At 39.3% G+C, this 24,155-nt stretch overlaps 1 protein-coding gene across 2 annotated transcripts in view; it reads right to left on the bottom strand.

Annotated features, from left to right (window-relative positions):
- The window catches only part of srgap3 (SLIT-ROBO Rho GTPase activating protein 3), a 60,492-nt gene that overhangs the window by 26,757 nt on the left and 9,580 nt on the right, over window positions 1–24,155 (bottom strand). For both annotated transcript variants that reach the window (XM_061727104.1, XM_061727105.1), the window contains exons 2-3: window positions 15,475–15,670; window positions 8,679–8,841 (exon numbers count right to left, since the gene is read on the bottom strand). In XM_061727104.1, coding sequence (XP_061583088.1) covers window positions 8,679–8,841; window positions 15,475–15,670 — 359 coding nt within the window. The remainder of the gene's footprint in view (window positions 1–8,678; window positions 8,842–15,474; window positions 15,671–24,155) is intronic.

The raw sequence follows: 24,155 nt of genomic DNA, 5'->3' as shown, positions 1-24,155 counted from the left end.
ACAAATTGTGTCAATTATGCTGACACTGAGACTTTGGTAAGTCGTAGAAAAGATATCTTAACAAATAATGGATTGAAGTCTGGCAAAACTGGTAGAGAAAAAATATAACAAGGCTTCTACATTTTCCATTGTAGCAGCTAAACAGGACAGGACTATACTACACGGACAATTATTTAAATAGGCTAAATTAATTTTTCCAAAGTACAGGTGGATAAAATATTTACTAACAGGAAATGCAAATGTGAAGAATCGTAACAACACCTTGAAACAGCCACATTTTTTTTTGTGTTTCTGCTTGCTCATTACTGAAGAAATATGTCTGCAAAGCAATGTTCACAACTGAATTGCTGTTTGGTTCATTTTACATGTTGCCTATCCAGACTTTTAGTTATTTTTGATAGGCTCTTTTTCATTCATCATTATCACATTTCTGTGCACTTACACAAGAGAAATTGTACACAGTCATCTTTTCAACCATCCTTTGTGGTGAATTTTACATTTTACATCAACCAACATGCAAATGAAGGCTAGCTGATAAAAGCCTTTTTTTTCTTTTTTTTTTTTTACATCTAATGTGTAGTTTGGGCACTTACAGGCTAAAACGCCTCCTCCTAAGAGGAAACTGGAGCAGAAAACAGAAAGCAATGAAGGAAGCGGCAAAGGAACTGTGCACCATTCTTCATGACTGGTCACACCCAGCATGTCACCTAATCCACCTGCTGCACCCAGGAACAAGATACATGTCCATCCACGCTAGAACTACCAGACCAGCCCACCGCCTCTACCTCCAGACAATGAGACAATGAGACCTCCAAATTGCTGTTCAGGAACAATTATTTCTCTAAAGTTACTGCTGGTTTTTCATTTCCATAATATCACAAAGATTAGTAGCATCCTCTCCCAGGATGATGCTGAAAAACTAATTAATGCATTTGTTTCTTCTAGGCTACATTACTGTAATGTATTATTAGTAGGATGTTCAAGTAATTGCTGAATGGGCTCCAGCTGATCCACAATGCGGCAGTGCGAGTGCTGACAGGAATCAGCAAGAAAGGCCACGTCTCTCCAGTGTTAGCCTCCCTCCATTGGCTACCCCTAAAAATGTATAATCCAATTCAAAATTGTATTACTTGCATATAAAGCCCAAAAAGGCCTAGCTTTGCGATATTTTCACAATCTGATAGCGCCTTATGTTCCTAATAGAGCTCTCCGTTCTCAGAGTGCAGGTTAACTCGTAGTTCTTGGAGTATCCAAATGTAGATTTGGAGGACGGGCGTTCTGCTATCAGGAACCATTACTATGGAACCAACTTCTAACTTGGGTTATGGAGGCTGACACCACCTCCACCTTTAAAACCAAACTTAAAATGTGTAGTAAAACTATAGTTATTGTAAACTCTAGTGTGTTAGGGCCAGTAGTCATAGCTGCAGCTACAGGACAAGACTCAGCTGGTCTTAAACATAGCTTCGTTGTAGATGCTATAGGCCTACGCTGCAGGGGGACACCAGCATGATCCACTGAGCGGTGCCCCTCACCCGTTTTTCTATACCTTTTTTAATCTCATTACCATAATTGTTCTCCATTGTTTTTGTAGTTTGTTGTGCTGGTCTGCCCCCTTCTTTTCTCATCCGTGCACATTTGCAGGCCAGAGCCTCAGGAGCTGCATGCTGCCCTGCAATACTACCCTCTGATCATCCCAGTGTTTACCTCCAATCTGCCTATATAAATGTCTCTGTTGGATACCTACTGACATCCTGATCTGCAAATCCTCTGACCCCCTCAGTGTCTTCTGTCTACACCTGTTTAAATAGTCGTCTCTGTAGTAGACCAGATATGAGCAATGTATTGCTCACATGTACATAGAACTCTTAGTTCTCCAGCTAACTGATAATTAACATTAATATATCTTATCATTTGTACCGTTGACATTATATTGGTCCCTGTCTCTGTTCGTCATCCTCCCTTTCTGGTCTCTCTTTTCCTGCTGTACCCAGCTGGCCTTCGACAGGAGGGTCCCCCCTTATGAGCCAGGTCCTGCTCAAGGTTTCTTCCCTCCTACAGGGGAGTTTTTCTTACCACTGTTTGGCTTAAGGCTTTTCTCCCACAAGGGGAGTTTTTACCTGCCATTGTTTATGTAATAATTTCTCAGCACTGGCTTTCTGGAAAGCAGGTAGAGACAACTTGTATTGGAATAGATGCCACATAATACAATTTTATTGGATTGAAAATTGAATATCTTTTCTCTTTGGGATTGTGTTAAGACACACCTGAGAGCTATGAACAACACACACTGGCAAAACTGTTCTTACACTTTATAGCGATTAGTTCATTGCTTTTGATAAGCAGCATCTTGTTGATTCACACCCTCTTAATTGTCATGGAAGCTATAATGTTATGTTTAATTTTTTCACACACGGCTTCTATATTAAGGCTCAGTTTTTTATCAATGAATAATGAAACAATGTAACACATACTGTAATATATAAATCAAAGTGAAGTCACTTTAACCTAACTAAGACCTGATAAGGACCAGTTTATTCTTCTATTACAGCATATCTTGATACATAAAAACTGAAAGAGAGTGTATATTCTTGTCACAGCATGAGTTATGCACACACAAACACACACACACACACACACACACACACACACACACACATGTGCCAACTCAAACCCACAGTTCAGAGAGTCACAGATAGATCAAAGTTAGCATTCTTGCCAACGCCCTCTTCAGCTCCAATAACTGTGCTTGAAAAAACCTGCAACTGCTGAGTCAGAAACTAAGCTAATTATCAATGGAAGGGGAACTAATAAAACAGCCTTTCTACACTTCTTCCTCAAACTCAATCATGAAATGGGCTCATTAGGAACAAAAGTTACCTTAGTAACACAGGGGATTTGTTGTATCCTGAGCACAAGAAACAAATCCTGCTGAAACACGCATTGAAGTGAACGTGATAATTAGGATACATCCTTTGATTTTTTTAAATTATTTTACAACTGTCTGCATAAGTGGGTTAGTGCTGAGCCTGGCAATAGAAACCCTGTTTTGTACATATGCAATTTGATCCAGCAGCAGATGTAAGTTTTCATGTGCATATGTGAGATTTAAGGTGAAACCAACCTTGTTGAAAGTCTAATCTAACAAACTTTATTTTTGAACCTGAGACAAATTATGTCAAAAAGGGACTAAAATCCCAGACAGAGACGTACAGCATGACAGACAGCAGATTGTGGTGGATGTCGTGTGTCTTATTGATGATGTATCGGTGTGTATGTAGTGTGGTTTGATGTGTGTAAAAAAGTGTATAATTTTTTGTGGTTATGTTGAATGTAACCCCTGATTTGTGCAAGAGCTGAAATGGTCAGAGCTGAAGATACACAAATAGAAGTTATGTGGACCTTCAACACAAGTTCAACCAAAACTTCAGGCTGAATCAGTTGGTACTTGTGCGTTGGCGCTCTGCAGTCCATCAGGAACCATCTACCCGGCCAGACCTCCATGGATACCGGTAATCGTAGGGACGCCCGCCACAATCCCCTGCATTCCCCCACCACAGCACAACTGCCCTCCAGGTCCCAGGGTCAACTCATCCCGCCACCACCCACCAGGAGCCAAGATCCCAACCATGGCAGGCGAGAGAGGGTTAGGAGAAAGGAGGGAGGAAAAAGCCACCACTTCCACCCCAGATGTCTACACCCCCTCCAGGCTTGTCAGTGCCAAGTAGCCTCAGAACCCTAAACCCTAACCATGTTAGGTGGCGTTGATGTGAATTTAGTCTGTTTTCTACCTTTCTAATTGGAAAACAGTATGTGTGACAGCTACCACACCCTGTAAACACAAACTAAGTGATTAGGATAGGTGAATCATTAAAAGGAGTGCCAGAGTGGGCAGGGGAGTGGGGGGAGGATAGTGACGAACTCCTGGCCAACTCAGCGTGGCCCCTGAGCCACCCCATAGACCCTTATTGGGTTTTAGAATAATTGCCATAACTGCTGTATTCATTTGTGGGGGAATTGTACACGTGGCATGAATTTCAGGTACAAATCTGTAAAAAAAATGGTGATAATATTTGCTAATGTTTTTAAAATTCTGATGGAAATCCTTCTGGTCACTTTCCGTTTGTTGACATTTTTATTTTGATGTGTTGGATACTGGATGTTATTATTTTTTCTCTAATATATGCTTTCCCACTTTCCCACGGTAATTATGGTGAGGTGTTTTGAAGGTCATTCCTCTCCAGAAAGAAAGCCTACTCACCTTTGGTCTTGTAGAAGTGAGGTGTTGAAGAACTATCTTTTATTAGGCTTAAATGGTGTTAGGATTTTTAGTGTGATGGAAATGGGGGTGTGGTCACTAATTACAATTGGGTGGATTGTAGTTTTAGTCATATATTAGGAAATGGAATTTCTAAAGAGAAAGAAAATCAATTTGGGAAGAAGACTGATGGATGGAGGAATAAAAAGTATATTCTCTCGCTGAGTATATTCTCCAACTATTACCAAGTCTGAAGTGGTTCATGTATTCTTTAATGGTTTTCAGTTGATTGCTAATTTCTGGAAGTCTGTGAAATTGAGTAATCTAGTTTTGGATGAATGATGGTGTTAAAATCTCTTGCAATAATTATGTTTGTCAAATCTGTTGATGAGATGAGAAAAGGTTATGAAAAAAAGGAATGAATATAATTATTTGGGCCATAAACTATGACACAAGTGAATACATTGCAATTGATGGAAGCATTGACTATAATTAATCTTCCATCCAAATCTGCTGTTGTGTTAATGTGAACAGAAGGAATATTTTTATTAATCAATACTGAGACTCCTCTCTGCCTGCTACTGTATGCTGATGAAAAGACATGACACAATTAGAATAAATCCTAAGAGGGTTTCCAGCAGCTGGTGAACAGCATCTGTATGCATCAACGGCTCTGAGGTGACACAGACTGCAGCATGCACTGCAGAGGTTTATAGGGAGCAGGGAGGGCGTATCCAGCAAATCCAGCAAGTGCACAACTGTGATGCAACACACAGTAAGAACTGTGAGAGGTCATATCCTAACAGGCTATTTAACAGGCTTATTTCCCAGCATATGCAGTCGTTTGTATATTTGTGACTGGCAAACCTAATGTAAATTCTAATAACTAAATCATTTAAGACAATTATCATTCCTGCAGTTCTGTAAAGAGCCATTAAACTCTGATCAGCCTCTTAACAGATGAAAGACAAATCTGAAAAAGAAAAAAAAATGGTGGGATTTTTCTGTTGATAATTGGTTCAAACACTGCAAATTGTTTTCTTGGGATGCTTAACTTTGCACACACATACATTTGTTGGTACCTTTCCAATAAAGAAAGAAAAGCCTGAAATGGTCACTGAAATAACCTAAAACTGACAAACGTAATAATAAAAATAATTTACTGAAAATAAGCTAATGAAAATCAGATATTGCTTTTGAATTACGGTCCAACAAAATCATTATAAAATAAAAATAACTAATTAAATTAATGCAACTAGCCTTGACTGGTAAATTTGTACCTTTGAAAAAAACGTATATAAAAATATATAATAATCTGATCCTTGTGACATGTTAAGCTGAAATTGTCCTGTAATTAGCATCACAGGTGTCTTGAATCTTCAGTCAGTCAGTTTGACTATTTAAAAGGCTAAAAGTCATCACTCTGCTGTTTGGTATCATGTTAGCCACACTGAACATGGACCAGAGAGAGCAAATGAGAGTGGACTAGACTAGAAGATCATCTCCAAGCAGCTTCATGTTCCTGCGACAGCAGCATACTGATCTTTTGTTGTGAATCAATACTATTAAAAAAAAAACTGCAGTGTGTTAAAAATAAAGTTGTGTGGGATCTCTTGAGGTCAGTTAACCTGCCCGTAACCATATGGGGGAGATGCTGTGAAGAAAGATGAGTGCACTTGTAAGTGAGCTGCAGCATCACCACTGGACTCCCATTGGACATTGATCGGGTTGTATTGCATGTAAGTCAACAGAGAAAAATAAGCAGAAGTTTATCAAGCATGAAGAAGAAGACCAAATGAAAGAGAAGAGTTCAAACAGGCAAGCAGGAGATGTGTGGATGCAGGACAGAGTCTAACAGCAGAAATGTATTTTATATTTAAAGCAGAGATGATCTCAATGCAAGCAGAGACTTTTTAAATGCAACCGCACTTGAAGTTTGGAGGAAGAACAGTTCAACATCTGAAAACTGAAAAAAACTGAAAACTGAAAATCTCCTCAGCAACTGAAAATGATACACCCTTTGGTTACAGTAATAATAGTAATACTACCACATAGTTGGTGGTTTTGCACAAATTCAGAGGGAATTACACCACGGCGAGGTAATCTGATCGATTTCTAGTTAGATAGTTACGTCTTTTTTTTTCACCTTCCATGTGAACAAGGTTTCATTTAATATTTGTTCATTTGTTTTAACCATTTAAACTTCATACAGATGAAACTAAGTGAGAACATTTTAGGACGGTATTACCTTTACATTTTTAACGCATAGAACTGCCTTTAAAAAAATTGAGCTAAGTAAGTGTAATGTAAGTGAAATGTGCGTCATGTATTTGCCAAAGCCATTTTGGAGAGTTTTCCTCTTTACAAGAGCTTTCAAGACTGTGACGAAGTGGTAATTGAATTTTTGTGGGGCTCTTATTTTTTATGAAATAAATCAGTTGGAATGTTTTTATTAAAACACATTTTATTCACATTGTTAGGTTATTTTGTTGGCAACAGCACCACTGCTGTGGTTACTAAAGCTGTACATAATAATTCCCTTTAAATAAAATATATCCGTTTTAGAGACTGCCACCTGTGAAAGGCCTCTTGTTATGCAAACCAGAGGGATTTGTAACCTTGATTTATCTGTAGTTCACCAAATGATGTCCGGCTTATGGTCATGTGTGCAAATGCGAAATACAGAGTACAACTCTGAAACCACAGAGTTTTCCCCAACATTACTAGTTCCAATATAAACCCCAGACATGCATTTGAATCATACCAAACACCAAAGTAAATACGACAACTCATGATGTATATTATTAACATGATTCGTGTCCAGGAAATCCATCAACTAGTTGTGCTACCTTTATTGACTTATTTTTGTCCTCTACAACCTTTTCCCACATTCAGCCAGAGCTCATTCATTTAGGTTGATAATTTCTAATTTTCTCCAGTGCTGCCTGAAAATATTTTACATAAATTATTCCCTGTCTTGCAATAAGTCCACCAGCTTGAGCGATCAGAGTCATCCATTTATACTTTCAGACGTGAAAGCAGCTACCTGCGGGCATCTGGTGTTTCTCGGTTCTCAGCTCTGGCAAAGGCATCCAGAGAAAGTGGAGTGAAGCCCCGTAAGCAGAGTACTGCTCACCTACAGGAAAGCCTGCAAGGTGAAAACGGGGTTCCAATGTTTGGATAAGACCTCAGTTATCCATGCTATGTGCTGACGGGGAGCCAGATGTTGCTCACACTAGCAGGGGTTGTAGAGTTTGGAGCCAAGGGGGTCTCAACTTCATTTTGTTTTCGTACTTTGCACATCATGCAACACCCAGACAGCTTACCAAGACAACGTGAAAGCTTGCTAATGCTAGTCAGGGCACGAAGGTCAAACTAAAGTCAATGAACCAAATGTAAACCTTGTACGCTGCAGGACTGCATGAGGTCCCGTTGCAGGAATGTAAGCAATATAATCCAGGGATAGTCACTGTCTCCAATGTGGAAAATGTGGATATTTATGTCTCAATTGTCAGCAAAAACACTGGCATGCATATTAATCTTACACACAATGAAGGCACTGTTTCTGAGTTATAGATGTTTTTGGGGTTTTTTTATATCAAAGGAACAAACTACTCGCTCATTGTCTTTTTTTTTCATGCCAATGCCACTGAAACTTGTAAAATACTTGTAAAATGTAAGAGACAGATAGATTTGACATATCATATTTAATCTATGGAGATGGTTTAAGTAATATTCACCCTCCCCCCATTAATTCTATCTATGCCTATAAAATGAGAATCGATAGATCAGAGTCTGGACACCCAAAAAGTGTTTTATCATTAAGAAAGCTTTGGAAACTTCATTGTGACAGCTGACTGACTGAAAGGCAATAAATGACAATATCCACCCTAATCAGTCCACTTTTAATCTGAATAACATTTCAGGTGGAATTTAAGAACTCACCCATCTGTTTAATTGCTGCACTGAATCACAGGGTAAATAAAGAACCAACAATTGTTTAAAGAAAGTAGAGAGGTGGAGGAATGAAAGATCTTTTCTAGTATGTTTTGAAGCAGAAATAAACATGACAGCACAACCTTACAGGAGAGTGGCAAGACTTGATTTAAGGCTGAAATGTGACTGAAATGAGTGTTGCTCATTACCTTCTACGCAGGCTCTGAGAGACATGTCAAAAACATTTTGAAAACAGGAAAAAGCTTTGGACTGGTCAGTTTCTCATACAACTGCATCCTTGAATTTTCACAACTTTTTTGCATTCTAAAAATGTAGACCCCAGGTTACAACAGAGAAGACATTCAAGTAGTTTCTCAGCCAATGGAAGCTTATGGACGCTTGCTTGATGCTTGTTTTTTTGTGCACCAGCGAAAAAGAAAGCAGCAGTCGCTAACAAAGATGGAGGGATGATAACTTCACCGACCTTCTTGAACAAGCGGATGACATCCTCGCTGATCTGGGCCAGGCGCACAATAACATTGTTGATGTAGAGGTCGCTGAGGGTAGCATGGTCTCGGCTCTCACGTCTTGTTTGACTGAGAACTAGATACCAGCAGTTTACAGAGGACAGCAAGTGCTGGTCTTTCCTGGAATGACAAGAGAAATGCACGACTGTTAGAACATCACTTAGAATGAATACAAATCTGACAACGGCTAACATTTTAATTCAACACCCTTTTTGAGCATATTGTGTCTTCACTTGCTGCTGTGACAAGTCAATTTCCCCACCCTGGGATAAATAAAGTCTTATCTTACATATCTCCAGGTTTTTCAAGCTTTCAGTCAAAAAACACTTTTTGGTAATTCTGCCACATCTCCACCCCAACTTTCTAGATCCTATTCTAAAACAGCTGTTTTTGTTGCAGCTTCCTAGAGCTCAACCTGTCCCTCCCAGGACAACGGCTCTGCTATTCCTGCGTGGAAATCTCAGCAAAGACAAGAAAGATAAATAAAAGGCAAGCCACATGGCTCAAGACAGCAGCCGTGCAGTTGTGACATCTCAACTTCATGAAAGACTCATTGTAAGACATTTCTGCAAATAGGCTCTATGCACTTCTTTGCTGTTTTACTGCTAATGATAATGCAACTAGTAAGGCTTTATAATAAAAAGATCTTACCTTCTAAAATATAGAAACACATTTTTTTCAGATCTCTGAAGTGCAATCCTTATTTTAACATGACTAAACATCCTTACAGGTGAAAACAAAGACACATGAAATGTACAAATATGCAAAAAAAAAACATTTTTTGGATTGTTGCTGAGTATTAATCAATCACCGATCTGGAAGGAGTATAAAGAGGTCAAGGGGGAAATGAGAGCGGGGTGGCAAGATTAGATTCCACTGTCGAGCAAAAAGGGGGGATATGCAGAGCAAACATCAAAGACCACCCCTTCACAGCCTCCATGATGTTAATCAGATCTAATGAAAGTGATATGTAACCACTCCAGAGGGCTTTCACCGTTACCTTACACTAACTCTGATGTCCGGCTGACAGGAAACTAGCACCTGGTCCTCAAAGAACCCGTGTGAAGAGGAAAATAGCAAAGTATTTGTAATTAACTTTATCTGTTCACTTAATTCCTGACTGTCTTTTTCAATGCCTATATGAGCAGCGTGTTCTGAAGTACAATTTGGCACAAAGTGTTTAATTCATTTTTTTTAAATGCAACAAAAACACAGTATGAATTCAAGATATTTCAGGTTTTTTTCATTTTCTTAGTTGATATAAAAAAACAGCCGCATGTCAGACCTGCTACAAACAAGCTTGGACAGTGGCTCAGATAGCAGCACTAAATAATTGTGTTATGTCAGGCAGACAATGTCAACAGGTGACTGTATTCATGATTTGGTACAGACGTAGCATCCAAATCAGTAAGGCTAAAGTTTGTGAATAAATGGGTCACAAATCCTTGAAACGTTGAAAGATAACGTTCCTCAAAGAAAGATTAAGATAGATTTGCAAATTTCTCACTCTAAGATGCATCATGTTTTTGAACCATTGCAGAGATGCAGAGGTATTTCAGTGCATAGAAGGTAAGGATGTAAACCATAATAATCCCTGAGATGATCTGGTGTGAATGCAGGAATGAAAAAGATGTTGGTACGCTGCCTTCAGGATCTCCGCGGCTTGTCCCCTGAGAGAACGTCTGGAGAACTTTGGACTGAAAAGCCACAGCCCCTCAGAGGAGAAACTGGGCAAAACAGCAACTGAAATGCTTCATCATTTCACATCCTCGTTCCCAAAATGCCTTTTAAACTGCTGCAAAAGGGAATGCCGACATTACAAAGCAATAAAAACTGTTTTATAGGCCTAAAATGTAGAAATAGATGCAAACTAATGTATCAAAAGGAAGCTGATGAGACAAACTGTGAACTATCCTGGGCTCATTTTGTGTGCGAAGAAATAATGTAAGAATGATTGCTTTTTTATTTTCTTTTTACAAGTATTTTCCAGCTTGTTTGATTTAAGGGTGTAGACCCACTTCCACCCTGCCTCTCTAATGACCTGTTCTCACTGTCACTTACTTTGCAGCAGTTTTGCTTGATTAACCTGCCTGTAAGGGATACAACTCATCAGGGTATAATTAGTGCTTTTGGTCGAGAGATTTAGGGAACTCGCTCCTCTAGTCTCAACTAATCCCTAAAAGTGGTCAAAGATGCTTCATTTCAGCCCAAACTCAATCCAACATCCCTTTTTAAAAATGCTTCACAGCTCCTCAGCTTTCCAATCAAGAATTATACTTTTTTCTCACAAATACAAGGCCTGGGACCTTTTCCAATGATTTAAAGAGCTTGTGGTTCTGTGGTCCCAACAAAAACACTCAAGCCACTTTTCCTGCAGATTAATGGGCGTTTAACTTGACAGACTAATGCTGCAATCAATTTACCACGATGTCTTTTACAATGTTGAACTTTGTTTCATTTGCCTTAACTGTATTTGATCTGCAAACTCAGAAACCACGAACTGTTCATTTTCATGACGACAACTAAATTATCTCTGCTATAAGATCTTCTTTTCTACCTCAGTTTGTATGTGTGTGTATATCTATCCATACATACATACATACACACACACACACACACACACACACACACACACATACACATACACATATATATATATATATATATATATATATATATATATATATATATATATATATATATATACACTGTATGTATATATATATATATATATATAATTATCTATAATAATATTTAGCAGGTGTAAAGTTAAATGTGTGATGCTGCAATGAATACAAACTTTTCTTTTAAATAAAAAAGTATTTGAATCATTTTGACCTAATAGTTATTTGGGAGTTTCCCATATTTTCCTCAATGCTAAAAAGTACATCAAACACTACAGATTTGTGTTCAGAGACACCAGTTATTCTTACAAGGAGAACTAAACCCCGGCCTGAGAAAGTCTAATAATGGAAGGACACAGTTTCCAAATATTCAGGACTACCTCCTTGGAGACAAGAAAGGGAATAGGACAAAGGACACAGGAGCTCTTGTTCCCTTGTTGCTGCCCTCATTTCACAAGAATTAGGAGCAGAAGGTTGTTAATTAGGCCCGAACACTGTACCAGCAGCATCTGTGAGAGCTGAATCTGTTAGCACGGTACCCATGCAGCTCTTGGGCTTGTTTTATGACACTGAGATACTACCTTTCCTGTGTATAGAGGACAATCCATCTCAAAAGACAAGACATACTACAAAATCCAGCCCTATATCTTTACTTTGTTCCCACATCAGCCTTAGTATCGAATGAGAACTTACGAGTGAATCAGTGTTATGCTCAGTTATGTGACAGTTCACATTTTGTATTTTTGTTTTACAATGTCTTCTTCTCCTTACTTACCCCTGTGGGGCTTTTACATACATTCAGTTTGATCAGTGAAGACTTGGAAAAGCATGACATAGATAAGATAGAGTTGGTGGATGCAAATGGTAAAAACAAAAAAGTAGATGGTTTCTGAACATTGTGATAATCCCTCAATTCAAGGATAAACAGATATCAAGCTGTCCCCATGATGAACATGCCTTGAACAACTCAGCTTTGTGCAAAACAGCGTTGGTTCTTTCATCATGGCTGCACTCGGTGTCACCATTTAATCACCCAGAGCCTCAGATGTGTCTGAGCCAGGATTTCCAAAAGGAAGTCTGTATTTATCAAACCACAACGTGGCTCTGTGAAGGCCTTTAATCCCCTCCACGCTGCCTGCCTCCTGCTTATCAATGAAGCAGCTACGGAAAAGGAGAAAGAGACAAACAATTTTCAAAAGGCAAGGGGCACGTGGGCACTTACCGATAGCTTTGCCATTTAGATTTGCCTTGTCCCCTACACAAGAAGGCCTTCAATATGCTGCACTACTGATTTGAACATCATTGAGTATTTTCCCCTTTTTTTTTGATTAACAGCATTTGATATTACACAGCTGCAGAAACAGAGTATGGTGCAGCATCAGTGAGTGAGAGCAGAGGTCTGAAAGGAAATGAAAAACAAATTGCAAACCTTATGAACTACCCATCACGTACAGTATGAGCCAATTTTTGCCATCTGGGCTTGTCAGCCTGACAAGAGCAATGCACCGAATGTTCAGACCTTTAGCTTTCAGCCCTCAGACCACCAGAGACGACTCATATCAACAAAGCAAGTTGCACTAAATGAGACTAAAGCTGTGCAAGTAGTCCGGTGGTATTCTACAACGACACCCATGACTCCACCAAATCATTTCATCACTGAAGCGTGCAACAGTTTTCGAAGGCATTCCAAGCAGAGTATGCTGTGGACACAGGCCTAAACACAGAGCGTGATGCTGGAATATGCAGCAACATCCAGTAATATGTTTCAGGCTGTGTCCTGCTGACCATGACACACTAAGGGACACCATTTCACTGGTGACGTCAGAGCTAAATTTGTTTAGTCGTAGGGAGATGTGACACAAGAAAGAGGCCAAACATACAGTATTTCTCCCCATTTTCCCGTAAAACCAGTCAATTGGATGCACACGGATACTGTATATCAACACACTGATTTAAACAAGACTTCCTGCTTTGTCTTTCCGACAGCCTACCCTCCTTTAGATTTCACTTGACATGCCTTTTAAATGGTGATGTTAGTAAAACCCATGGAATATCAGTTATGTACAGTATTTAAATGAAGTCATGTTATCACGAGGAGGGCACCGGTACTGCAACTGCGGCACAGAGCAACCCAGCTACCGTCCAGTGTTTCTTTTTTTCTGTTGCAAATGAGGTAAAGTGGAAGAGCTAAATGATCCATGGGTCGGTTTCTGCGGTGTGGCTGTAACTGCAGTAGCTGTAAATCACAGAGGCATTCAGCTTGCCAATGAATCAGCAGTGGAGAGGTTCTGCCAGCTCAATGTAGGCTGGAATCCAAGACACATCCTGGTCCATCCTGATCAGGAGGACTAGCTCAATTTATCTTTCCCTCAGGAAAAGATAAATTGATAAGAAAAAAATACACATAAAAAAAGACCAACCCAAAAAACAGTAATAAAATGTACATTTAGAAAGTGAAAACTATGGTGAAATCAAAAAGGAATGAATTCAGTACTCTATTGTGGAGCTTTTTCAGAATTAAATGTAGAACCTGCTTTTCTCTTGTCTGTGCTTTAATGGGTTATATGAGGTTGTGGCTTTATAACTGCTGCATGTTTTTATTGGACAAACATGTATGTTTTTCCTAGCTAGAACCAATTGGTGCTTTGGTGGCTGCCCCATTAACCTAACTACACTTATGTGGTTAAAAGAAAGAAAGAAAGAAAGAAAGAAAGAAAGAAAGAAAGAAAGAAAGAAAGAAAGAAAGAAAGAAAGAAAGAAAGAAAGAAAGAAAGAAAGAAAGAAAGAAAGAAAGAAAGAAAGAAAGAAAGAAAGAAAGAAAGAAAAGGAGCAGCTGGTTAACAGGATTTGTGGTTGTCTGCTTGCAGGTCAAGGGCTCATGGCACAAGCTGCAATAATGTTATGAAACTTTTTGTTAAGTTATCAAAACATCGTAAAGTCAATCCACAAATGCAGTGGTTAGTTTAAAAACAACTTACCTGAGAAAAAATGAATGATGTAAAAGTGTGCAGTGTGAACAACCCCCCTTTAAAAGTGTAGTCCTGCTGTTATTTTGATGTGACTGTTTATGTGAATGTCTGCATGCATTGCCTTTGTCAAGACACTATTTTGATTCCCTTTTTGACAGGTGTGGTGTTTGCAGTGGAAACTGGTATTCTCAAGATTGTTAATGAATTGTTCTGACAAGCGTTTCTCGCTGAGTGGTTAAGAGCAACTTTGCTGACCAAAAGGTTAAGCCACAGTGGTGCAGCAGCGGCGACGTGGTTCTATCAAGGCTCCAGTCTTCAGACGCAGCTGGACTCAATTATCCTGTTAAATCTTTGTGCACTTCACCCCTAACTGTGCTCTCGTGCAGTGTGTACAGTGCATGTGCATGGCCCGGACAGTCACTTTGACCATGCAGTGTAACAAGAATGTCTTGGTGTGGAAAGTCTTGCACTTTCAAAGTTTTCTGTAGTTATTTAATCTTACTATCATATTTAAATCATAAGCAATTACGTTATGGGGGGTTATATAATGCAATAATGTTTGTTTCTTCTTCCAACTGTGATCCAGAGAATATCAAATTAAACTGTGCTTTAATTGTGTCGTTTCATATCCTAAACATTTTTACGTTGTTTTATTTGCATGAAATAAAATATGTAGAAAATAAATGTAAAAAGTGTTTTTTAAACCTGAGTAGTTGTGTATTTTCCTTTTAATTTACACTTCCACATGCTACGTTATTTATATTGTGAATTTCTGACAGTGGTAACTGCGTTCCACCATATTAATGCATTTTAGAATAAAGCAAGTCTTTTCAAATGACACATTTAAACCCCAGAATTGGATTTTAAATAATTGAGTGACGAAGGAATATAGTCCTGCAGTACCTATTTAATAAAATGAAACCTGCAGATTGACTGCATTAAAGTTGGGGCAGGTTTACGTGATTTAGATTCTAAATTGAAAAAAGGGCCAGATGATTCAAAATACTGTTATTTATGTGAGCTCTGACGAGAAGCTGCTCATGCATACGAAACAAAAGAAAGAAAATGTGGCAATGCTCCCATCTTCCGTCAAGCACACGGACATGGAATATGTCGGCAGAAAACACAAGTGTTTCCTGCTTCTTGGCTGGAAAACTCACTTGAACTGTTGGTGTTCTCTGGAGCTGCGGATCTTGGAGGAAAATCTCTCAGCCAGTTTCTCCAAGCTGCGAGAGTATTCAAGCTCAATCTCGGCTTTGCGACGGAAGAATTCCTGCAGGTCCTGCAGCAGCTGGATGCGGGACTCCGACTGCTGCTCCAAGCATTTGAACTGCTCCACCAGCTGGTTACGGATCTCTGTCAATTAAAATACAGAACAAGAAAGGCATGAGACAACCGCTTACACACCAAGTGAAGACATTTTCTTTCAAAAGCTGACCCTACTTCCTACAGTCTTAATTGAGTGTCTGTGAATTTGTTTTGTTTGGTCAAAATACTGCAGAGATGCAGAACAACCTCTCTTTTTTCAACAGTTCTGTTCAAGGCTGCTAGTTTTGGACAGTGTACAGTGGACTCAGTAACTGTACTCAGCGCCACCCTTATCCGATGGGGAAGCCGGGGATTACTTCTCTGATCTGGATCTGCAAAGTTAACATTTTCATGCGGTTGTCACGTGGATTACTATGCCCCGCATCACATAAAAATTTATTTTTTATAATATGACCCCTCTAAAACAATTCTTGGAGTTTGTATGTGATTAAATCTCATTTCGTCAAAGATGTCTAGAGTCACTGCATCAATGAGAATAGGGAGAGGAAATGCAAAAAAAGTCAAATAAAGTAGCAAGCTGCAAAGTGACTGTACTTAGATAAATAAAATTTGAACATCACAACAACACTATTTTAACTATCAGTGACCGTGACAAACCTCCCCACAGAACCTCAGATCAGCAGCAATATAAGGACAAAGAAACGGGTTAAAAGTTAAAAGTGAACATAAATGCTGAGGCTCCGTGTAAGAGGACCTGTGTCTGTGACCTCTCATAAATGTCCCCACTTAGATTTACAGTGAAATCAAACTGGTTTAATGAGAAGGTAATGGACACCCCCACTTGGATAAGGCAGCTGAGTAACATTTCTCCTTAGGAGGAACCTGACACCTCGACGGTAAATCCTTCATGCCTGTGGGCGCCACAGGCAAAACTTGATTCCTCTTTGTAGTGCTGTCATCAGCAGTAACGATGTCTCAATTCACCAACTTCAAGAGAGAAACGCCTGATTCACAAGCAAAAACGGAACAACACAGAAGGAGCTAAAGCAGGACGAGCGGTGAAGAGGAAGGAAACCTCTGCAGCCAAGATGCATCGTCTATCACACAGCTAAATGTTTTTTGATTGACCTAGATCTGACATATTCTTAATTCCTGCTCATGAACCTAAAGAAAAAGTAAAAAAGTTTAAAAGAAAATGTTATAAAGTTTTTTGCAAAGGCATCAGTTGGTCCCAATATCCACTTGTGCATTGATTCCCCTTGTTATCTGTTCTTCAGAATAGTATTCATGATGATATATAAACAATAATGGTTCTTATCATGCTTCGGGTGATGTTTAATTCCCTTTAGGTAACAGAGTTCAACAGAATTAAATAATTTAAGATACACATTTCAACACACGGTAGAAATAGAGAAAGGTGGTAAACTGTTTAAATATACTGAACAACCAGTGTTGTGACCAGCAGCTGAGTGGCAAACCAAACTGTGACGCAAAACGTGACAAAATTCACGAGGACAGTAACGCAAGAAAAGCAAGGAAACAAAAATCTAATCCAAATCTCATGGACCATGCAATGAAATTACTTGGAACCTGTACCTCCTGCACAGGACATGACTTCCTTGTAATGTTGTGGTCATTTCTGTCTTCGAAACTCCTACATGGAAACAATAATGCGGAAAACATGAACTTTCTAATGAAAGTCGCAGCATGTTGCAACATCCTTCTGTTACAACATGAGTCACTGTAAGTTATAAACCGCAAAAACAAGGGCAGGATGAAGTTTGGCAGTGGCACGCTACAGGCAGATGAGCTGCTAACTGAATGGTAAAACCACACAGACTGCAGAGGGTGTAATTTGGTCAGCCAAGCCCTCGTCGTGAATAAATGCTGGCCCTGATTACTGGGGAAATAGAAACGTAGCGCAGGGGAGCCTCTGTGATGTCGTGCCGCCTGGCCTCAGCCCTAAAAGGCATGCTTCACTCTGTGGTTAACCATTGTCCCAACCCTCTTCTGTATCCAGAGGCCTCCCTTTCCCTCTCCCAGCTCCCAGAGCTTACACTCCCATTGAAAAAGGAGCTCTGAACCAGACAACACTTTTTACTACATCAGTCCTGTCAGGAAAGTCTTGCACTGCCAGACATGCAGGGTTGTTTTTATTTTTTATTTTTGTTGTTGTTGTTTTTTTACTCTTTTTAATAGAAAGTCAACCCAAACCAAAAGAGATTCCTGAGGGAAATGTGACACCAATGTTCATGAGTGACAGGGCGGGCTTCTGAAAACATTCTTTGCAAAAAAAAAAGAAGGGAACTCTGAATAATCAGCTGCAGAGATACGTTTGACACATGCAATTGTAAAAATAGGTCACGCACACCAGAAGTGTGCCCTTCCCTCTGAGACACCACGAGCAATTGGAGCATTATTCTCCAAGTATTCCCAGCTCTTTGACAAGCTCCATTCGCTGCGGTTTGTTCAAAGAAAGGGACCCGTCTGTGGTTCTTTTCGATCTCTGAGGAAGAAAATGTTGTGAATATAGGCCTGCAGAAAAACTGGTGATGACTGTTCATCTTTTTTAGCATTGACAAAATAAGTTATGTAGCATTAGATTTGCATAAAGAGGATTTTCTGATAGCCATTACTGTCAACGCAATAATTTACTTCCAAGAGAAAAAAGAAAAGGGCTGTAATTTAAATTGCTGATAAAGTGCTCATAAAACACAGCTCTTGAAAGATTCATCATATCAAATGCTTGTATAGCTGTTGAATAGATTCTTGTTAACTCAGGTAGCCTATCTTCTTTTTTATCTGTATAATGTAGGGTAAATGTGCTTTAAACTTCAAACCCGTACTTTTATATGTGTGTTAATAGAATGACACGTGCAATGTGTTCTCGGCATGAATAAGCATCAATGGTTTGGATCACCCGGAATTGTAAAGGGATCATTCAATTCATTAAAAAAACAAGCTCATGTGTAGTTTTTCAAGCAATAGGAACAGAAGATTAGCATTTCAAACAGAGTGTATGACTACTCTGTTAGGGCAGTTATAGGCAAGTACCCCAAACCCCCAGATTCAAATGGGATTATCTGGGCAATCGACCAAAAACATAACTCATCTACTTCAAAGTGAGCAAGTTAAACCTTTAATGTTTATACTTTGTTGATGCTTGACTGTGAGATCTCTTTGTAGTGATGAAGCAGTCTCTTTTTTTTATTTTCTCCCTTTGAATACAGGCAGAGGGGTATTGTGACAAAAAAGGCTGAGGGGGGGGGGGGGGGGTCCTGTGGGGCTTGTGCATCTGAAGTGTGATCAGAGGCTGGTGGGATCACACAAATAAGGGCGGCCGTTTTTATTCTTCTTTTGAGGGATGGATAAATTCACCCTGTTAAGCTTCCTAACGTCCTAATTGGGAGGACAGAAAACATGGCAGCCAGATGAAAATCAATTTTTGATTGTGGTATGTAACTAAGCCTAATTTGAAGCTTTTCACGAAAGCCTGGTAGTATAGGAAATTTCTATTTTTTGTTTCCTGTTACCAAATAATGGCTCTGATCTCTTTGATCTGAACATTTCCTTTTAAACTTTCCTTCCAATAACAATTTAGAAAAGTACAATTAAATCCCAATAACATTTCTAATCTGTGGTTTTCTCTTTACATCAAAGAGAATTTAAAGTTAAAATTTGTCATTTTCGTTGTTATTAAAAGTTGCCAAAATTGAAGTTTTATTTGTGTTTATTTGATTTCTTGCTAACTATTTTCTTATGTAATAATGATTAATCTATCGGTCCTTATGAATTGTACTTCTACACAGCCTGTATATTTTCAGCTTTTAATTAAGATTTTATGTGTCTACTTTATGCATATTATTGAATATCATATATGGTTGAAGTGAAATACTGAACGTCAAAAGAAGGAAGTTACACCAGCATGTAAACATAATGGACAACATTGGTCACCATCTATTGAATATACTGATGAAGAACAGATTATCTTCTGTTGGAAACATCTTCAAATCTACTGCAATGAAGGACTGAAGGCCAATCCTGCCCACCACAATAACCTTTTACAATAACAAATCTCAAATCTATTCAGTTTTAAAGTGCTATGTATATTCTGTTAACATACAGTACATGAGGGAGGGGGACTTTTAGAGTCATATGAAAAACAAAGTGCAAACTCTTTAAATTTTAAGGGGGAAAAAAATCTACCATTGAAATCAGGAAATCACAATTTGTCATGAAAAACAAGGCAGCAGACTTTAGGTTTGCATATTGCATCAAAACAAACCACTAACCACGGGACTCATGGAACAACGTCCTTTGGACAAACAAGTGGGGGACATTCAACCGTAATGCGCAGCACCATTTGGAGAAAAACAAAAAATAGAATTGTAGCACAAACATGTCATACCAAGTATCAAATAGTACAGAGGTGGAGGTGGGATTATTTAGGATGTTTTTGCACCCGCTGCCCGCAGGACCTTGATTTGCAGTAATTAAACTGACCTCAAGCTCTACACCATTATATTCTCAATTCAAATGTGAGACCATCTGACCAGCAACAACTTTGCTAAAACTGGGTCATGCAAAAGGAAAATAATTGGAAGCCCACCAGCAAACCATGGGTTTCTGTTTTTTATTGTTCCAAGATGCCTTTTTCTAGCAGCATCTGTATGCAGATAGATCATCTAAACACCAAACACAGATCATCTGAGCTCATGCATTTATCCCCACTTGGAGTCAGCCTCGTTGGGCTGGTGCATTGTCTACACATTTCACAGGTGCTTCGAATGAAATGTTCTACAAGTGTATATTTCAACATAGTTTCCCCACAGTTTGACCAAAATGCATGTGTGTTTTAGCTGTATATCTGTACCCAAACACCCTACAATCATTTGTTAATGTTCTGTATGGACAGCTTTATTGTGACATACTGTATTTATGACAAGCACTCCACATTCCTCAACTTAACCTTCCATCATCATCTTCATTGCTCCTTTATATGGGACACCTGCTCTAGTAGGTGGTCAGGTATGTGCTATTATTGGACATGCACTGAAATCACAGTGGACACTTAAGTCCTTGTAGGACAGGAAAAGGAAAGTCTCTGGAAAACAATGGTCGGATGTTGGAGAGCTCTGAACTTTGACCCTCACAGACAAAATCTTGTACTGAAGGCTGTGTGTGTGTTTTTTTTTAAAAACTTTGTTGAATAAAATTGAACCAATGTCTCTGTAACTGTCTGAAAAATGTTGATGGAGCATGAAAAAGGAGAATCAAATGACATCTATTCTGAATGCCTGACGTTACAACCTTTGTTAGCACAATAGCTGCATTATATGAAGTGGACACACTTCTGCATTTTTTTCCACACTTTTTTAAAGGTCGCATAGGCATTTTTGTTCCCACAAAGCATGCGCTGCACAGTCCTCTGGTTGAGAGCATCTGTATCGGAGACTTCCCCTGGCTGATCCTCCTGACTTCCTGTCGGCTTCCCAAAAAGAGAATGGCAGCAAAATGATTTACAGATGCAGTGCTTCAATACTCTTCAAGTTTTATTGGACCTGCCTTGGACCTGTGCTCAGGAGTTAAGGCTCCAGGTTACCAAAGGTCATGGGCTCAAGGCCATCTCACCATCGAAGTGCCATTGTTTGGCACTTGATCACTTAAACCAGCTGGGGCACCATAGCCTGGCTGACCTCGGCTTCCTAGCAAGATGTCATATGTGAAAGAAATATGTCCCTTGTGGGATCAGTTAAGTGAATCCAGATCGCAAACCAGTTGTATGTGGATCAAATTCTGATTTAAGGCAGTGACTGATGCCATGAAAAAGCTGTGTTCCAGTGGACTTCATCTTTCAATGCTTGAGTGTGAGAATAGTTTGTTGTGGTTTAGCATAAGTCTCATGACCTGGACTGAGAATAGCCACTTTACAACATTACCTTACAGACCAGCAAGACACAGCAAGCTTGTATAGATTGTAAGCTAAAGCATCCAACAGAGGTCCACCTCTGGAGATCTGACCCATGACCATAACAGATTTGGATTTATTTTTAAAGCAGCACATTACTTTTGCAATATTTAGCTCATTTGGTCCCCCTATAGGTATGGAGGTTAATTTGCTTTATTCTCATTTTCTCCTCGGGCATTTCCGTCTTAAGTCTTTTTCTTAAGTCACCTCTGCCATGATGTCCACTGCAGCTCTATAATCACTGTTGATGTGTGACATTGAGTTGTGATGTGATACCAAAGTTACTTTGACTAGAGATCCTAAGAGCTTGACAACCCTTCAAAAATGTATGCAAAAATGTCTTCAACAAGATGTCTTAGTGCTGCTTTAATTTAACATTAAGCCTAGGAGAACCTAACTTATAAATAAAGTAATTTGCAATCGTTAGATATGAACAGTCGTGCAAGGTGGGCATTAAGCACCAGGTTCCAAATATGTTAAACTTCATGTGTAATACAGATGTGGCAAGAAGCAGCTGTCTGCTACTAAAACCAAAACTTACCTGAAATGAGTTATATTTGTCCATCATCATCAAGAACATACATGAGTCCTTAAGTGAGTTAAAAATTGAATTAGTCATGCTGTTTGAGAGAGCGGCATGATAGAAAGCTTTACTGGTTTCTACCAGCTTTCTCTGAAAATGACAATAGGTTACATAATTGGCTGTTCGCATCCGGGTTTTCGGAGGATGAAACGACTGCCAAGGGATAGATCTGACCGATAACCAAAGGACTGTACTTATCTACACTCATTTTTCTAATGTTGCTGCACCGTTTCTTTTGACAACACAACTAAATTGATAACTAAAATAACATTGAATTGATAACAGCAATGAGCTAACTAGTATTTCCCAGTTTTATTTGGATTGGGTGCTAACTTTACAGACATAACAAATCTTTACAGTTGGGCTCGATTATGGTTATTATATCTTGAGATCTCCTCTGATTTCCATTCTTTGTTCCTTCATTTTCCCAGATAAGCAGCTGCTCTGAGCCCACAGGTTTACTGAGCTGGTAATACTGAGTGAACAAGAAAGCCAACACTTTCATGTGTACACAAACCAACACTTGCTCCTGCTTGCAAGATTAACAGGGCACTTGTGATGGTTGGCTGGCTGCCATATGTTTTCTGAAAAAACAATGTGACGCAGATGACCCACAAGAGAATTGAAATGATCTAGGAGGGCTCCCCCACTGTTCAACTCAAACTAAATACAGCCTCTGTTCTTGGGGAAGGACAATTCCCAAACTATTCAGAAAAAGATCAAACTAATTAACATTAAAATGAATATTTCAAGTTTCTGCAGGTCAGGAGGCATCGGATTCAAATTAAGTACACCTTTCTAAAAGAAGCCTTGGGAAAAATGAAACGTGTATTTTTCCAAAGATGATTTGATGCACTGGTGCAGCAGTTAACTGCAAGTCTGCTGTTTGGGAGAGTCGTGTGACGTCTTTTCATAATGAAGACGAGAAAGAATGAGAATGCAGTGAATGAGGGGATTTGTCTGCAGAGCATCCTGAAGCCAGCAGGAGAGCCCAGGCTGCTCAGGGCAGCAAGCTGACTCAGGAAGATCAAATGACATGAGTTAATTACCTACCAGATGATAAGAATAAAATGTAATTTTCCGTACGGTAAATTTGATGTTGCATGTGTAAATGAGTGTCAGAACAACTCAACAAGACAATGAAACAGGATATTATATGGAAAAAATGACATCCCAGATTCAATTGGGATAAATATTCCATCTTAACCAGCCTCAGAAGGCAGCAGACACACTCAGAGTCGAGGTCTTGAGCGTTCATTTCACCATGAGCTAAGACGCAAACACACACAAACCAGACAAAGCAATTTCTGAGCCAAATTTCTCTAACCTAATCCCCAACTGCGGCTCTGCAGCATCTCTGCTCTCCACTGCAGAGCCAAATTAGTGTGAAAAGAAGACACACAGACCTTGATTCTCTCTCACTGTCCCTCAACCGAGTGTCATAAGTCCCAGTCGAGGAACTAATCCCTAACTCTTCTGTTCCGTTTTAATCCTCTAATGATTAACACCATTTTGGATTCATTTGGTGGGCATGCTCTGGATGTTGCTGCAGGTTCCTCTCTGTCTCCATCTCACTGGCCTCTCGTTGACCAGGAAGAGAGGAACCAATGGATAAGCGTACGGCAAGATGCCAGCTGTCAGTTTTCATGTCGGTTCTCCTAATTATCAACTGGTTTATTGGATTTTCCACCGGATGTTCTGGCTACTAAACTAAAAATCAATTCAATCTGGGGAAAAAAGTCAACAGATCATCTTGTCTTGTGCATTATTTTCACTATCTTGTGGCTTAATGCAATTCAACTCTACTTTCAGTTAAACCGATTGCTATTTATGTCGCTGCGTACTGTCTAAAAATGGGCAAAGGCTCGTCTACCCCTCCCAAACTGTGATGAACATAGAACTATGCACAAGGAAAACACATGATGATGATAAAATCAATATGTTCCACAATAAAAGGCATATAAACTTTTCCAGACCTCCTGATCACTCCCTCACCGATGCATCTAACACATAGGGAAGCC

The sequence above is a fragment of the Cololabis saira genome, chromosome 8 (genome assembly GCF_033807715.1).
Source record: "Cololabis saira isolate AMF1-May2022 chromosome 8, fColSai1.1, whole genome shotgun sequence".
NCBI classification, from domain to species: Eukaryota; Metazoa; Chordata; class Actinopteri; order Beloniformes; family Belonidae; genus Cololabis; species Cololabis saira.
The sequence above is the reverse complement of the archived record's forward strand: the minus strand, read 5'-3'. Positions and strand labels throughout refer to the sequence as shown.